This window comes from Eurosta solidaginis, chromosome X (assembly GCF_040869045.1).
Source record: "Eurosta solidaginis isolate ZX-2024a chromosome X, ASM4086904v1, whole genome shotgun sequence".
Taxonomy (NCBI): Eukaryota; Metazoa; Arthropoda; class Insecta; order Diptera; family Tephritidae; genus Eurosta; species Eurosta solidaginis.
The window spans coordinates 199,003,641-199,022,416 of NC_090324.1; the positions used below are offsets into that span (position 1 = coordinate 199,003,641).

Here is an 18,776-nt window from a genome sequence, read left to right on the forward strand (position 1 = left end):
GACCCAGAACATCATCTGTCGGGTACCGCTAATTTATTTATATATGTAATACCACGAACAGTTATCCTTCCAAGATTCCAAGAGCTTTTGATTTCGCCCTACAAAACTTTTTCATTTTCTTCTACTTAATATGGTAGGTGTCACACCCATTTTACAAAGTTTTTTTCTAAATTTATATTTTGCGTCAATAGACCAATCCAATTACCATGTTTCATCCCTTTTTTCGTATTTGGTATATTATTATGGAATTTTTTTCATTTTCGTAATTTTCGATATCGAAAAATTGGGCGTGGTCATAGTCGGATTTCGACCATTTTTTATACTAATACAAAGTGCGTTCAGATAAGTGCGTATACTGAGTTAAGTAAGGATATATCGATTTTTGCTCAAGTTATCGTGTTAACGGCCGAGCGGAAGGACAGACGGTCGACTGTGTATAAAAACTGGGCATGGCTTCAACCGATTTCGCCCTTTTTCACAGAAAACAGTTATCGTCCTAGAATCTAAGCCTCTGCCAAATTTCACAAGGGTTGGTAATGTTTTGTTTGACATATGGCATTAAAAGTATCCTAGACAAATTAAATGAAAAAGGTCGGAGCCACGCCCATTTTGAAAATTTATTTTATTTTTGTATTTTGTTGCACCATATCATTACTGGAGTTGAATGTTGACATAATTTACTTATATACTGTAAAGATATTAACTTTTCTTTTAAAATTTGACTTTGAAAAAAATTTTTTTTTTAAGTGGGCGTGGTCGTTCTCAGATTTTGCTAATTTTTACTAAGCATACATACAGTAATAAGGGTAACGTTCCTGCCAAATTTCATCATGATATCTTCACCGACTGCCAAATTACAGCTTGCAAAACTTCTAAATTCATCGTCATAAGTTCAACTCACCTACCAAGTTTTATCGCTTTATCCGTATTTGGTAATGAATTATCGCACTTTTTCGATTTTTTGAAATTTTCGATATCGAAAAAGTGGGCGTGGTTATAGTCCGATATCGTTCATTTTAAATAGCGATCTGAGATGAGTGCCCAGATACATACATACCAAATTTCATCAAGATACCTCAAAATTTACTCAAGTTATCGTGTTAACGGACGGACGGACGGACACGGACATGGCTCAATCGAATTTTTTTTCGATACTGATGATTTTGATATATGGAAATCTATATCTATCTCGATTTCTTTATACCTGTACAACCAACCGTTATCCAATCAAAGTTAATATACTATGTGAGCTTTGCTCAACTGAGTATAAAAAGCTGTGTTAGATATTAAAGATAAAACATACCGAATTTTAATTACGAATAAAAAGGCATGTGTGCTGAACTACCGGTTTCGGAGAGACCTAAAATGATCCCGGAAGGGTCCCAAAATGACACTAAAATAGTTACCTAATAATGCCGACGGGATACTGGACATATCCCGAAAACCATCCAGAAATGATCCTGAGGGTCCACAATTGATCTCGAAACAGCCCGAAAGGACCCTGACGGGATCCCCAACGGATCGCGAAAACTATCCGGAAATGATATCGGAAGGGTCCCCAAATAATCCCGAAGTAGTACCGAGACGACCCTGCCATCCAGAAATGATGCCGGAAGGGTCCCCAAATGATCCCGAAAAAGTCACGAAAGCCAACAGTAATGCTCCCGAAATTACCCTGACGAGGTCCCGAAAACCATACAGTAATGATCTCGGAAGGGTCCCGAAATAGTTTCAAGAAAATCCCGAAATTACCCTGAAGGGTACCCGGACGTATTCCGAAAATCATACAGAAATTAGACCGGAAGAGTCCCGAAATGATCCCGAAATAACCCCGATGGAATCCCGAAAACTAACCAGAAATTTTGACGGAATGGTCCCGAAATGGCGGACACAGTGGTGTGATGGTAGCATGCTCCGCCTACCACACCGAATGTCCTGGGTTCACACCCGGACAAAGCGACATCAAAATTTTAAAAATAAGGTTTTTCAATTAGAAGAAAATTTTTCTAAAGGGGTCGCCCCTCGGCAGTGTTTGGCAAGCGCTCCGAGTGTATTTCTGCCATGAAAAGCTCTTAGTGAAAACTCATCTGCCTTGCAGATTCTGTTCGAATTCGGCATAAAACAAGTAGGTCCCGTCCGGCCAATTTGTAGGAAAAATCAAGAGGAGCACGACGCAAATTGGAAGAGAAGCTTGGCTTAAAATCTCTTCGGAGGTTATCGCGCCTTACATTTATTTTATTTTTAGTCCCGAAATGACCCTGACGGGATCAAGAAATGCTCCAGGTAGGATACCGAAAATGTCCCGAAATAACCCCGACGGGTCCCCAGATGGATCCCGAAAACTATCCAGAAATGATTGCGAAAATCATCCTGAAATGATGCCGGAAGGGTCCCGGAATAGTCCCGAAATAACTATGACGGGAACCCGGACGTATCTCGAAAATCATTCAGAAATTATCCCGAAAAGGTCCCAAAATTATCCCGAAATAGTCCCGAAAAAGTCCCGAAATAAGCATGACGGGAAGCCGGATGGATCCCGAAAACTATCCAGAAATGATCTCGTAAAAGTCCCGAAATGACCCTGATATAGTCCACAAAAAGTCACGAAATTGCCCCAACGGGATGAGGGACGGATCCCGAAAACTAACCAGAATGGTTCCAAAATGATACCGAAGTAGTCCCGAAAATTTCCCGAAATTACCCCGACGGGACGCCGGGCGGACCCCGAGACCCCTCCAGAAATGATGCCGGAAGGGTCCCCAAATTTTCCCGAAAGGATCTCGAAATAGTCTCGAAAAGGTCCCGAAATAATCCCGACGGGATGCCGGACGGATCCCGAATACTATAGAGATCCCGAAAGAGACTCAAAATGATCCCGACATAGTCCTGAAAAAGTCCCTAAATAACTCCGACGGGATCCCGGACAGATCCCGAAAATCATCTAGAAATTATCCCGGAGGGGTCACAAAATGATTCCGAAATAGTCCCGAAATTACCCTGACGGGATCCCGGACGGATCCCGAAAACCATCCAGAATTTATCTCTGAAGGGTCCGCAAATGATCCCGAAATAGTCCGGAAAGAGTGTCCAAAATTTAACTAATTTTCAATTCTTCGTCATAAGGTCAACCCATCTACCAAGTTGCATCGCTTTATCCGTCTTTTCGGTTTTTCGAAATTTTCGCTGCCGAAAAAGTTGGCGTGGTTATAATCCGATTTCTTTCATTTTAAATAGCGATCTGAGATGAGTGCCAGGAACTTACATACCAAATTTCATTAAGATACCTCAAAATTTACTCAAGTTATCGTGTTTACGGACAGACGGACGGACATGACTAAATGAATTTGTTTTTTTGCCCGGATCATTTTGATATATAGAAGTCTATATCTATCTCGATTAGTTTATGCCGTTACGGGGTACCGTTATGCGAACAAAATTAATATACTCTATGAGCTCTGTTCCAACATACAAAGGATGGATCTATTAACTCGGGCTTTGTACAAGGAACTTTGCTGGTGTCATCACTATAAACAGCCAGCACAAAACCGTATTTTCCATATATCAATCATGACATATGTTGTATTCGTTTAATTTTTCGGACGAACCATATCAATTTCCTTCTATAATTCTTTAACGATTTCAGGACTTAAAGGTGGATCTGGAAAACGTTTTATTAAGAATGGACCATTGGGATTTTTTTGCCAATATCTTCCTGAAATTGAATAGCTCTTATGGCATCCTCAGGACTCCATTTTCGTTTGGGACTATGACTTCTGGAACGCTCACTATATTGGAAGGTACTGACATTTGTGATGCATTTTTAGAACGTTTTTGGTTAGCATGGGATTATCCCAAATTTTGATAAAATTGTAAGGAAGTTTGTTGTTGTGTAGTATTGGCTGGTGCATTTGACACACATTTCCGTTGTAGAAACTTCCATTAAATGGTTTGCGTCCGATTTTGATTGTAATTATAAGATGTGCCGGAAAAGTGTTCATTACTTTGCCAACAATGTAGTCGCGTATAATAAGGTGGATAAGATATGTGAATATCCCTCTCCGGAACGCGATATACAGCCTCTATGTTGGTTCCTCTCATATTTCCACAATTATTCCTTTTGAATCCTTTTTAATAATATGCAGAAGGGACGATATTAACGTTGGAGGTAAGTTCCTTTTCAATTCCTTTATATTGTGACGAATATTACCATCACTAGTAATAAACTCCCAACACAAAAATATTGAAGCGAGCCACACTGTGTACATAAACACATTAGTCATTATTTACACCAAGGCACGGAGAAATACGAGTATTACGCGCACATACTTGTAGTCATCAGCCGAAGAGTTGCTACACATAGAAACGCATATTACTATGAGAAACGCTTAAACTACAAATACACATGTATATAGCTAATTACCAAGTAGGAGATATGTACAGCAGTTCTAGCAGGCGAAACGTCTAGACTTTAGTAGATATATGCGAATGAACCAGCAGAGAGTATAAAAGAGCGCCAGCTGAGTAGTCAGGAAATCAGTTTGATTTAAGCACGCTATTGGTTGTGAAGTTAAGTTTTATTGTGAAGTACTTTCAAAGTAGTCTAATAAAGACCATTTTTGAAATTGTTGAATAAATTTCAGATTTGCAGAGTACAACAAGGACATGACAAAGCGGAGTGAATTGAAGATCCAGAAACTGAAGAAGGAGTTGGAGAGCCGTTGATTGAATACAACCGGCAATAAACTTGAACTTCAGGCACTACTACGAAAGGCAATGGAATCAGAAGGATTTAACGTGGAAGTGTATGTCTTTAATCATGATGGCAATGAGACAACAACAAAAATTGAAAAGAAAAATGAAACATCACAGCCAGTTACGAGCACAGACTTGAACATGATTTTGGCTGCAATATCTGCTCAAACATCGACAGTGGCATCTCAACTGGTATCTCAGAAGACATATATGTCATCTCAACTGGTAGAACAAAAGACAAATATAATAACTCAACTGGCCGAACAAAAGACATATATGGCATCCAAACTGGAATCGCAGGAGACACTCATAACATCAAAGATTTAAGCACAAGAAACGCGAATTTCAGAAATGTCGACACAGATTACATTCAAGATTGAAGCACAAGAGGCACGAATATCCGAAATGTCGAACAAATTTCAGCACAGATATCATCGCAGATTTCTGCGCAACTGGAAGAGCAAGAAGGAAGTATTTACTCGAAGTTGGGGGCGCAGGATACAAGAATTTGACAACTCGAGGACAAAATCGATGCCGAGATTGAAATATTGAGAGGTCGTATACAAAAGTTGCAACTAAATCGCCCAGCAGTTTCAGCGAGTAATCCAAAGATAAAAACACCATCCTTTGACGGTTCTGTTCCTTTCCAGGTATTTAAGCCCCAGTTTGATAATACCGCAAGAGTGAATAACTGGAATGCTGAAGATAAAGTTGCTGCAATATTCGTGGCATTGAAAGAATCTGCTGCTGAAATCCTACAGACGATTCCCGAGGGAGGGCGGAACAACTACGAAACTTTGATGGGCGCTCTAGAGAGGCCATACGGAAGCGAACACAGGAAGCAGATATATCAAATAGAGTTGCAAAACCGCTACCCCAAAAAGCTAATGAGATTTTGCAGGAGTTTGCGTCAGATGCCGAAAGGTTTGCACATTTGGCGAATGCCGACGCACCCATGGAATACACCGAAAAGGTAAAAATTCAGAGCTTTATAAATGGCATACGGGACGTCGAAATGAAGCGAGCCACATACGCAAACCCAAAGCTAACATTCACAGAAAGGGTATCACATGCATTGACTTAGGAAACTGCCTCACTATTGAGTAAACCAGCGTTCAAAGCACGCCGTGTGGAAGTAGAAAGGCCAGACTGGGTGAACACAATTTTGGAAGTACTGAAGGGATCACAACAGAAAAATGCCGGAGTTATGAAATGTTTCAAGTGCGGTAACCCAGGTCACATTGCACGTTATTGCAGCACCGGTCCTGGTAGTTCCAACTTGGCTGGTCTTAAACGCAAAGCTGGAGGAGATACGCAAGAGCGACTCAGATGTAACTTGCCCCAGAATGGCCTGTGATATCTATCTCGCAAATTGGAAGAAAATCGTAAAAGGATATGTGGATTGCAAAGAACGTGTACTGACTGTAGATATGGGCGCATCTCATTCCATAATCCCATCTGATTTGGTCAACAAGAGAGTAAAGCCGTTACCTGGAGCAAGATTGCGTACGGTCACTGGCAAGTGCAGGGAGAAGTGTTATCTGAAGTCTTAATTGGGATGGTCATGGTTCTACACAAATTCGTTGTGGCAGAGATTGTTGATGAAGTCATATTGGGAGTTGACTTCTTTGTTGACCATGACATCAGGATCGATATGCAAAAAAGGAATATGCGCTATAAGAACCAGGATGTATCACTCAACTTCAGTTTGGAGAAAGGGTTCAGCAGTAAGCGAGTGCTGGTGGAGGCGATTCGCAAAAACCACGAAAGTCAAGGCCAGAAGGCCGGGCAAAGATTAGTGGAATAAATGGAACACACAAATCAGTACCGAAGGTTACTGCGGAAGAACACTTGCATTGAAAAACCGAAACAGACGAACTAAAATGAAGGAAAGAATTTCCCAGAAAGAATGCAACTGTAGTTTCAAGCCAGGGCGCACTACTGTTGTGAAACTTCGGAACGATACTGGTTATACGAAGCTAATCCGTCAAGCCCAAGCTTTTCGAAGTAGTTCATTGGCCAAACAACAGAGTGTGAGGGAACGATCCAGGATAATGAGTAGTAGGATGAAGCACGGGTACGATGCGAACAATGATTCAGAAGGTTTCTTGGAGGGAGATTTGGTACTGCTATACAAGCCTCACCGGCGGAAAGGTGTTCCATCCAAATGTTGGTACAGTTGGGAAGGCCCGTACAAAGTTGTGAAGAGGAGCAGTGATAACATCTACCACATACAAACCATTGCGAAAACACGAAATAGAAGGGTGGTTCAGTTGGAGAGGCTAGCAGCGGTTGGATCGAGAAATTTGTATGATCGGGACGATCAGACTTAGGTGGAGGACAGTGTGATGAATATTACCATCACTAGTTATAAACTCCCAACACAAAAATATTGAAGCGAACCACACTGTACATAAACACATCAATCACCATTTACATCCATATACATATATAAGGCACGAAGAGATACGAGTATTACGCGCACAAACTTGTAGCCGAAGAGTTCCTACACATAGAAACGCATATGACTATGAAAAACGCATAAACTACAAATATACATACATGTATATGTGACCAGGCCTATGAAAAGGTGGCTTATGACTCAAAAAAGAAATTGCGAGAAACAGCTGTTAAAGATAAACAATGAATTTCTTCAGTTTATTAGTAGTTTTCTTTTTTTTTTTTGAGTCATATGCCACCTTTTCGTAGGCCGGGTCACATATAGCTAATTACCAAGTAGGAGATATGTACAGCAGTTCTAGCAGGAGAAACATCTAGACTTTAGTAGAAATATACGAAGGAAGCAGCAGAGAGTTTATAAGAGCGTAAGCTGAGTAGTCAGGAAATAAGTTTGATTTAAGCACGCTATTGGTTGTGAAGTTAAGTGTTATTGTGAAGTACTTTCAAAGTAGTCTAATAAAGACCATTTTTGCATTATTGAATATTGGAGTTATTTATTCAACAGTTTAGCGATTCGGACGTTAGCAGAAGATTTGGAATAAGCGGAATTTCCCTGAATTCGTTACAATATTAAGTCGGTTGAATGTTTGTTCGCATATTCAATACAAATCTTGCAGTTCATTTTTAAGTAACTTAGCTACAAACGTGAAACTTTACACATGGTTTGTGACAATGTAACAAAAGGGAGACAAAATACCATTAGGTGGCGCACGGATCGAATAATTAGATAAAAATTTGGAATATTGAGATCGACTTTTAAGTAGCTTCTTATTGAGCTACAAACGTGAAACCTCACAGATTGGCTAAGACACCGTGATAAAGTAACAAAAGGAAAAAAATTCTGTTATGTGGCGCACGGATCGAAATAATAAGATAAGAATTTGGAAATTTGAAAATTTTTTTAAGTAACATCTCGGTGAGTTAGAGACTGACTTCAGAGGCCCTCTAAAACATAATACAAAAAGTTTCGATAGGGGGCGCACGAATTGGGATATTAAGAATAATCGTACGGGGTGATCTTGCGATCAATGTTTAAGAGACTTCCCATTGAGCTACAATCTTGGAACTTTATACTTAGTTGAGAAGTCGGTGACAATACATAAAAGAGGAGAAAAACTCTGGTAGGTGGTGCACGGATCGAGATATTTAGAAATATCGTCCGAATTTGTAAAATTTTACAGTAGATTTTTAAATTGTTTCCATATGAGCTTGAGACTTGAAACTTTGAAAAAAGCTTAGGGCCTACTGAAGATGCAATACTTAGAATTCAAAATTCTACTTAATGTGCCATAGATAGAGGTACTTAGAGAGAAATACATACAGAACCCGGAAAAATATTCAATCGGGTTTTCAATAGTTCTGGTTTGTGCTAGACTAGAAATTATGGAACTAAACAAATTTTCAATTCGTTGCGCTGGGACTGAGATATCTATATTACTTTAATTGACGAATTATAAGTTCAATAAAGGCAGCGTAACACAGCGCTGTGTTAGTTTACCGAGTTGATTCCGTGCCGACATCTGTAATTCCGTTCACATTTCTTAAAAAAGAGGAAATTAAAGTCCCCGCTTTAAAACAAACGAAGAATGTAGCCGCTTGGAACTAACAAGGTGAACCGAATCAAGGTGTTACTGCTTTATATTTTTATTTCTCATAAATATTTTTACAATTTCTATGTCAAAATTTTAAAATCAAATTTCAGCAAGAATATGTCTTTGTATAAGGACACATTTGTCCATTTATACAAAGGAAGTGCTTAAAATGTTTTTATGAGTTATATACTATAGACCGCTAGCACAAGTAGCGGTCCTACATATCGTGGGCCAACGGCAATCAATGAATGTACTTGATATAACATTGGGGGTATGATTGGATAGTTCTTGACAGGCCGTCCTTTTCAGACCATGCATGTATAAGCTTCATCATATGTGGGGATATGATTGGATTCTTCTTGACAGGCCGTTCTTTTCAGGCCATGCTTGTATTAGCTTCAGAATCCCCCTAAATAAGGTAGAGATGGGAAGAACCTTGAGAAACCTAGGGCAATGGACTGGTACAGATTTCATAAATGTGTATCATGAAGTCTGGGGCAGCCTCAAGAGGTTACCACTTTAGAGAAATGTAACACATTCTTATCAAAGGCCTTGCAACTGCGTACCACAGAACTTATCCTCTGAGGAAAAGAAAGAGAAAAGCCGCAAGGGTGAAAAAAGGATTTAAGTCTTCTTAGAGGGCATGTAAAAGAGATTTTTAAGTTGGAAAAAGTTGCTGAAAGCGAGGAGTGCTGGAGCGAAAATAGCGGTCTGGTGGAGATCGATAAACGTGAAGTCAACAGGTCGAATGGGGATTAATGGAAAAATTTCTATGCCGACATAGAATGCTTCAGCGAAACGGAGAAAAGTTCTATCCATGGGATATTCGGTCCAGGGACTAGTAAAAACGGACGACAGAGAACGATCACACAATAGTGAAGAGTCCCTTGAGGTACTACTGAACACACACTACACATCATGACATGATGCGGAAGAGTTATGTGACAACGTCTACAATCCTAAAACGAAGCGAAAGGTAGCAGGATTTGTGACAAATACCAACATTGAATGGTCATTTCGACATAATGGTCAAGACACTAGAGAGATTAATGGAAGTGTATATAAATCAAATATGAGTTATGCATTTTTATCTTCGGCACAACAAAATCTGTAAACAGATGAACGCTGCAGGGTGGGGTTTTATTACTAATTCTGGACTCTGGTTATCACCAAATTGCTGGGGCAAACTCTCTCATTGGGTATTTACTTCGATTGTCAAACCCATACTTTACTTTGGGTTTCATGTTTGGTACATGAGTACACAAAAAAGTACGTATACCAAAAAAACTAGAGTGGGTATGCAGGTTATCAATTATTAGCATAACGGGGTCCTTAAAACTAATCCGACAGAAGAATTGCATGCTACTCTACACATCCCGCCTACAGACCTAATGGCCTATCGCTATATCAATATAACGCTATCTAATATCTGGCAAACGGAATATACGGTCCCGTACCTAAGCTATGAAAGAGCCGGAGGGTTGGCGTCAGAGTGCAGAAATGGAGGAACAAACTATACACGTGTATACCGATGGTTCAAATTAACGGAAAGGTTCGGGTCTGCTGTTTACTGTGTCGATCCAGAAATAGAAATCGAAAGTAGATCCTATAGGCTGCCAGATTACTGCAGCGCCTTACAGTCGGCATTTATAGCCGTTAAGAAAGCAGCAGAAATTTTGGAGGAAGCGTGCTCAAGCTGTAATCGATTCAAAATATATATATATATATATATATATATCATGCGGCGATTTAAGGCAACAATTTCTCACAGTACTTCATCAAGAAGTGTTTTGGAATGCAAAGAAGCATTGAAACAACTTCGCTCACGACGTACCACAAATCTGTACTGAGTTCCCGGTCATAAAGGAATACAAAGTAACGATAATGCCAATAAGTTGGAACGTGCAGCACTCGATGAATCGACGGTAAACGTCCCAGTCCGTTTTGGAGAAATCAAAAGGAGATGGGAGTTGCATATGATCAATCAAGCCAGAAAAGGCTCGAACAGAAGCGCTTTAATGGGTTGAAAACAGTTTTCGTTGCTCATATGTATTTGAAGATTTGTTGAATAGTACGAAAAGGTCATTTCTTTATGAAAGGTAATAACTTCACAAAATTCAAACCGTATATATTTCTTATTTTTGCCGCCATAATTTGATTTTGTGTGGTTTTCAACGTAATAAAAAGTATCAAATTAGGAAATATCAATAATTGCATTGAAATTTGCGCTTTTAAGCTTAAGACCATGATTCACTATATTCCGCCCGTCAAACTTAATATTTGCGAAAAAGGTATATATATTACGACGTGCTTATTCTAGGCGCTTTAAAAATTTTATTATATATTTTGGTTTTGGTGGCAAAAAAATAAAAAATTTAGCAGGTAATAAATATACTACCGTACGTTTAACATATGTGAGTGAGTTTATGAGTGGTGCTTACTTGTAATTCATTCTTGCATTGCCGCTCTTCCTCCAAAGACATACGTTTCTCATGCTTTTTGTAGTATTTGCGTTTAGCAGCTTGTAAATTAAACCACGAATACGAAAATGATTTCACAAAAGGCAGCACAGCCTCGATGAATGGATGAAATTCATCCTATTTTAGATGTGTGATCACGGCAATTACAAAAAAAGTATATATTTATTCTTATATTTGTGTGGACAAATTTTTAAGGCTTTTTGGTTGCTAACAATTCAAAATTAGTAAAAACAGTTGTACATATACAAGTTTTTTGAATGCGAACTTATAAGATTTTATGGTTTTTGTTTGTAATTCCAAGCTCAGAGCGACCTTAACGTTTTGTCTAATTCAAACATCTTGGAAATGGCAGACACTGCTTTTAGTCCAGCTTGACTGTGAAGGTGTACTTTAAAATTATAATGAAGTACATACCGAATTCTGAGTGGAATATCACTCCATCACGACTGCTGTTTCAAAAATGCCCTATCTCAGAAAACTTTTGCATATTGCCGTATTTCAGGACTTGTTTCCAAAATTTCCTATCTCAGAATTCGGTTGAAAAACGCCCTATCAGGCCATAAGTTCAATGCATTTGCCGTTAGGTAGAACGTTTATGAGAAAATTTTGAGATAGTGGGTTCTTTAACCGAATTCTGAAATAGGGCGTTCGGAGATAGGAATTTTTTTAAATTACAGAAATAGGGCATTATTCAAAAGTTGTCTGAGATAAGCCATTTTTGAAACGGCAACAGATAGGGGAATATTCCACTCAGCAGTCGATATATGATTACTAGCTATTACCCGTCACGTCGGTGTCGTAGAAAACTTATATGGGGAATCGTAACATCTGTAATCGTATAACTCGTCACGGAAAAACATGGTTTTCGGATTATAACATACGTGATCGTAATACTTCATTTATATTCCACATGATGATATGGCACCAAATCATCGAGGTGTACAATTTAGTAGCAGTAAAAATTAAAAACTCAACTTCATTATTGAAATAACTTTTTCAGTGCCATTAGTTAGATTATGTTACCATTTGATAAGTCTGTAGCGGGTAGGGCACAAAATGGCCTACTTTTCAATATGTCGCGAAAACTAATTTCGAAAAATTTGCAAAAAATAATGCAATAAATATGTATTTAATAACTTATATTCGAAATGCATTTTGATTCCTTCGAAAAGGTAACAGCTTGTAGAAATTTACAGAAATGGCGGAAAACGCTCAAAAATTTAAATGAAGTATTAAATTTTAATATATTTAGTTTGCGTTCCCGAAATGATTATACTTAAAAAATTTAAATATACTATTTATAATAAATTTGAAATAATTGTACCTTTAATTGTTACCGCGGCTTCTGCCAACAGTAAATGATCGTGTATTTAAGGTCAAAAGTTGCTGAAATCCTTTCAGTCATCGTTTTATGAAGCTCATAATTTCGGGAATGTTGCTGAAAGGACGGTGTCCCGAAATTACGATTTTCACATTTTTATGAAAAAATTTGTCCTCGGTATTATATAAAACCAGTTTTTTCCTTTATTAGGTGTACCTGCCATGACTAGTGACAGAACTTTTAGAAGAAGTATCGATACCGGTACTCGTATATAATACTCGGTTCAAAGTATCGATGTTAGTACTCAGTAAAAGGTATCGAGTATACTCGATCCAAATGAGTACTTCGGATTTTTTACCAAAAGTGGAGAAACTTTTTTTAAAATGAGATCCTAGGTTTTGAACTTAATAGAAAACAAATAAGGAAGATTAATTTGGACGAAACTGAACATTATATACCCTTTTGTGTGCTCTTACATATATATTAAGGATACATTTAAGGAGAAACGTCACGAATATTCAATGATTTAAAAGATTTTTGATCGACTTATAGCGTTAAAAAAAAACAGTTAGAAAAGTTTTCCTAAAAAGAGTCGCCCCTCGGCAGTAGTTTGGCAAGTATTCCGAGTGTATTTCGCCCATGAAAAGCTTCCCAGTGAAAATTCATCTGCCTTTGCAGATGTCCTTAAGAATCGTCATGAAATATGTAGTTTGAAGCAAATGGGAAGAGAAGAGGGGTTTAAATCTCCTCGGAGATAAATCGCGTCAAGTATTTTTTTATGGCATTAAACGTTTTTTGGAGAAATTAACTAAATAGAACTTGTGTACTTTGCGCTGCCATATCTTTACTGGTTGCTGTTGTTGTAACAGTGCTTCGCCCATCCAATAGGTGTGACCCACTCACAATATCCTCTACCGGGAGTCCAAAGAAGCCTGCAGTTTCGACAGGTGTGGACCACGGAGAAAGTGGTATTAGAGGCGTTGATTCCACATTGCAATGGAAAAGATAGGGGTCCGCCTTTTTGGGGATATCGCTGAGGAACTTTTTATGTTTTTGTCGTATTTCCTCATAATGCTTGCGGAGATGACTTCTTAAGACCCTGGGGGCGGGGTGCTTTAATAAGATGTCTGTTGGGATGCCCAGGTTTCTATGTATTCAACAGAAGCTGTTCAGCCTTTCATTTCTTGCCCTAATGTGGAAGACAGCCCGTATCGGTTCTGAGAGTGTTGTTTTGACAGGCCTGTATTTTCTTCCTGTGAGTAACCTCAGCGGCCGGCCAATTGCACTTTAAGTGGAAATGAGCGCCTCTTTGTCTTTACTTCAAGTGCTGCCAGCAAGAGATTTGAGAATTTTGTTACGGCTCTGGATTCTAGATACAATCGCGGATATATGCTCGCCAAAATGTAGATCCTGATCGAGGACACACTCAGTATTTTGGTAGTCGGTAGCGTAACGCCATCGACGTGGATTATTGGCTATCAACATTTCTTTTGTGTATGTTGTAAATAAGGCCGCCTATGATTTGGCCGGTGACAATGTTAGTTTTCGCGAGGCGAAAATACTAGATAAATCAGGGAGATAGTTGTTTATTTTATTACATAGGTTATCGATGGGTGGGCCGGTACCTGTAGCCATTTTCCTGCAGTCAACGGCTCACAGTTGTCGGCCCCATAGGCCAAAAATAAAAAAATCGGAGTGAAAAGTTTGCCACCAAATGTGTCGTTAGTATCTCTTATTAGAACAGCCTTTTAAAAAGAATATTTCTTTTTGTTGTACTCGAACTGTATTCTTTAAGAATAGCTTCAAAATTAAAGTGCAAGTTTAAGCTATTTAAGAATACATAAAATATTGTGGCAAATGTTGACATCACTAGGCTGTTAGTAAATAATCACGCAACAACAAAAACATGAAGCAGCCACTAATATATACATGTCCACGTTAAAGCTAGCAACACTTATGTATAGGGCGACGAAGAGAGATCTCTCACACAGACACATGTAGTCATCAGCCGATGTAGTTACTCACACATACGCACGCATATGGCTATAAACTACAAATGTACACGTATATGGCTGGTAACCAAGCATGAGCTAAGTTCTAGAAGGTGAAACGTCTAGACCTTTGGAGAAATATGCGAACGAACCAACGGAGAGTATAAAAGCAGCGCAAGCTGAGTAATCAGTAATCAGTTGTGATTTAAACATGTTATTTGTTGTGAAGTATAATTGTGAAGTACTACTCCCAAAGTAATCTAAATAAAGACCAGTTTGTAATACTGAATATTGGAGTGATTTATTCAACAGTTTAGCGATTCGAACGTTAGCAGAAAGTTTCAAATAAGCGGAATTCCCCAAAATTCGTAACAATTGGTGTTAGAATAGGAATAGTTGAATAAATTCCAGAGTTGCAGAGCACAACAAGGACATGGCAAAGTTGAGCGAATTGAAGATTTAGCAACTGAAAAAGGAATTGGAGAACCGTGGATTGAATACATAAGATCGAACTTCAAGCACGGCTACGAGAGTTTATGGAGTCGCAAGGAATTAATGTGGACGAGTATGTCTTCTATACTGATGGGAACGAGAAATTACCAAAATTGGAAGAGAAGAACGGAAGTCCGAATCCAGTCGGAGGCGGCGATACAAATGCGATATTGGCTTTGTTATAACAGATATCGGCAAAAATGGAAACCCAGGAAATACGCATAACAGAAATGTCATCACAAATATCCACAAATATGTCATCCCAACTGGAATCGCAGGAGACACGTATAACATCCATTATTGAAACACAGGAAACACAAATTTAATCACAGCTGGAAGAACAAAAGACATATATGGTATCTCAGCTGAAAGAACAAGAAGCCAAGAGGCGTGTATATCATCAAAACTCGAAGCGCGCATGGACGAAAAAATAATACAATTTGAGGAAAAAATCGAGACCGAGGTGGAAGCTTTGAGAGGTCATATACGGGAGTTGCAACTAAATCGCCCAGCTATTCCAGCGAGAAATCTTAAGGTAAAAACTCCATCTTTTGATGGCTCTGTTACTTTTCAGGTATTCAAGCTTCAATTTGAGAAGACGGCATCAGTGAACAACTGGAATGCTGAAGATAAAGTTGTTGTACTGTTCGTGACATTGAAAGGGCCTGCAGCTGAAATCTTACAGACTATTCCAGAGTGCGAACGGAACAGTTATGAAGCTTTGATGGCCTCTGTCGAGAGATGTTATGGAAGCGAGCATAGAAATCAAATATACCAAATTGAGTTGCAAAACCGTTATCAAAAAGTAAATGAGACTTTGCAGGAGTTTGCGTCGGATATTTAAAGACTGGCTCATCTCGCAAATGCAGACGCACCCGTGGAATACATCGAGAGGGTTAAAATTCAGAGCTTTATAAATGGAATACGGGATGTCGAAACGAAACGAGCTACATATGCGAATCCAAAACCAATATTTGCTGAAACGGTATCCCATGCACTGACTCAGGAAACAGAGTCAATTTTGTGTAAGCCAGGTTTCAAAGCACGCCGTGTGGAAGTAGAAAGGCCCGACTGGGTGACAGATTAATAAATGCTTAATGCGGGAAGCCAGGTCGTCATTGCGATGTTGATTCTAATGGTCCCAACAGCATGATTGGTCTTAAGTACAAAGCTGGGGGAGATGAGCAAGAGCGAGTCAGATGTAAAGATCGAGAAGTTGCCCCAGCTGTCCTGTGATATCTGTATCACAAATCGGAAGAAAATCGAGCAGTCTTACCATCAGAGGAAATGTGGATGGCAAGGAACATGTACTGACAGTAGATACGGGCGCATCTCATTCCTTAATCCGATCTAATTTGGTCAACAGGAGAGTAAAACCGTTACCGGGAGCAAGATTGCGTGCGGTCACTGACGAGTATAACCATGTCCAGGGAGGAGTGGTATGTGAAGTCTTAATTGGGAGGGTCATGGTTTTACACAAATTCGTTGTGGCAGAGATCGCTGATGAAGTTGTATTGGGAGTAGATTTCTTAGTTGACTTTGGCATCAGGGTCGATATGCAGAAAAGGATTATGCAATATAAGAATAACTTCAGTTTGGAGAAACGGTTTAGCAGTAAGCGAGTGTCGGTGGAGGAGATTCGACAAAGACCAAAAAGACCAAAGTCAAAGGCAGTAGATCGGGCAAAAGTTGATGGAACGAATGGGACAAATAAATTAAAATCAAAGGTACCTTCGAGAAAAACACTGGCATTTACAAACCCAAATGGATGCACTAAAACGAAAGAAAGAATTTCCCAGAAAGAGGAGTGGTTTCAAGCCAAGGCGCACTATTGTTGTGAAACGTCAGAACGATACTGATATGCGAAGCCAATCTGTCAAGCTCAAACTCTTCGAAGTAGTCCAGTGGCCAAACAACAGAGTGTGAGGCAACGAACTAGGTTAGTGAGTAGTAAGATAAAACACTGGTGCGACGAAAACAACAATTCGGAAGGTTTCCTGGAGGGAGATTTAGTAGTGTTATACAGACTTAGGTGGAGGGCAGTGTGGCGAATGTTGACATCACTAGGCTGTTAGTAAATAATCACGCAACAACAAAAACATGAAGCAGCCACTCTTATATACATGTCCACGTTAAAGCTAGCAACACTTATGTAGAAGGCGACGAAGAGATATCTCTCACACACACACATGTAGTCATCAGCAGAATTAGTTACTCACACGTACACGCATATGGCTATAAACTACAAATCTTAAAACTATATACGTTAGGATTTCACCAGTGCCTTTATTAGTGTTTATTTGCACAAACATTTCAATTTCAGCTAAAGTTTTAGTTGGGTTCCTGACGGATCCTCACGTTGGGACTTATATCCTATTATTAGTCAAAGTTTTAGTATTCTAAAGTGTTAATCTCAGCTCCCACTTCTGCCACTAACTATGTTTTACGACAATTTTCTAATAGCGTCACCCTGATAAATTATTGTCGTATGTTATATGTGCTCACAGTAACATACGACATTATTTTATCCAGAGGACGATATGCAAATGTAAACTTTTGTGTGTGTTTGTTGTTTTGTTACTGTTGTGTATGAAAGATCTTTTAGTAGCTTAAATTTCTTTATTCAACCCTATTAAACTTTGTTTTTGCGATGATAAACCGTCATGGGTTTTGAAATAGTCGGCTATACGGTCTATGAACATTGTTTTTTATACTCAGTTGAGCAGAGCTCACAGAGTATATTAACTTTGATTGGATAACGGTTGGTTGTACAGGTATAAAGGAATCGAGATAGATATAGACTTCCATATATCAAAATCATCAGTATCGAAAAAAATTTGATTGAGCCATGTCCGTCCGTCCGTCCGTCTGTCCGTTAACACGATAACTTGAGTAAATTTTGAGGTATCTTGATGAAATTTGGTGTGTAGATTCCTGGGCACTCATCTCAGATCGCTATTTAAAATCAACGATATCGGACTATAACCACGCCCACTATTTCGATATCGAAAATTTCGAAAAACCGAAAAAATGCGATAATTCATTGCCAAAGGCGGTTAAAGCGATGAAACTTGGTAGATGGGTTGACGTTATGACGCAGAATAGAAAATTAGTAAGATTTTGGACAATGGGCGTGGCACCGCCCACTTTTACAAGAAGGTAATTTAAAAGTTTTGCAAGCTGTAATTTGGCAGTCGTTGAAGATATCATGATGAAATTTGGCAGGAACGTTACTACTATTACTATATATGTGCTAAATAAAAATTAGCAAAATTGGATGAAGACCACGCCCACTTTTTAAACAATTTTTTTTTTAAATTAAGTTTTTAACAAAAAATTTAATATCTTTACTGTATATAAGTAAATTAAGTCAAAATTCAACTCCGGTAATGATATGATGCAACAAAATACAAAAATAAAAGAAAATTTTAAAATGGGCATGGCTCCGCCCATTTTCATTTAGTTTGTCTAGAATACTTTTAATGCCATAAGTCGAACAAAAATTTACCTATCCTTCTCAAATTTGGTAGGGGCATAGATTCTACGACGGTAACTATTCTCTGTGAAAATGGGCGAAATCGGTGGAAGCCACGCCCAGTTTTTATACACATTCCACCGTCTGTCCTTCCGCTCGGCCGTTAACACAATAACTTGAGCAAAAACCAATATATATTTACTAAACTTAGCC

At 38.8% G+C, this 18,776-nt stretch overlaps 1 protein-coding gene across 1 annotated transcript in view; it reads right to left on the reverse strand.

Annotated features, from left to right (window-relative positions):
* Positions 1-18,776, reverse strand: part of LOC137235367 (nuclear factor 1 B-type-like) — a 957,540-nt gene that overhangs the window by 710,710 nt on the left and 228,054 nt on the right. Inside the window, exon 4 of the mRNA XM_067758363.1 lies at positions 11,246-11,401. Coding sequence (XP_067614464.1) covers positions 11,246-11,401 — 156 coding nt within the window. The remainder of the gene's footprint in view (positions 1-11,245; positions 11,402-18,776) is intronic.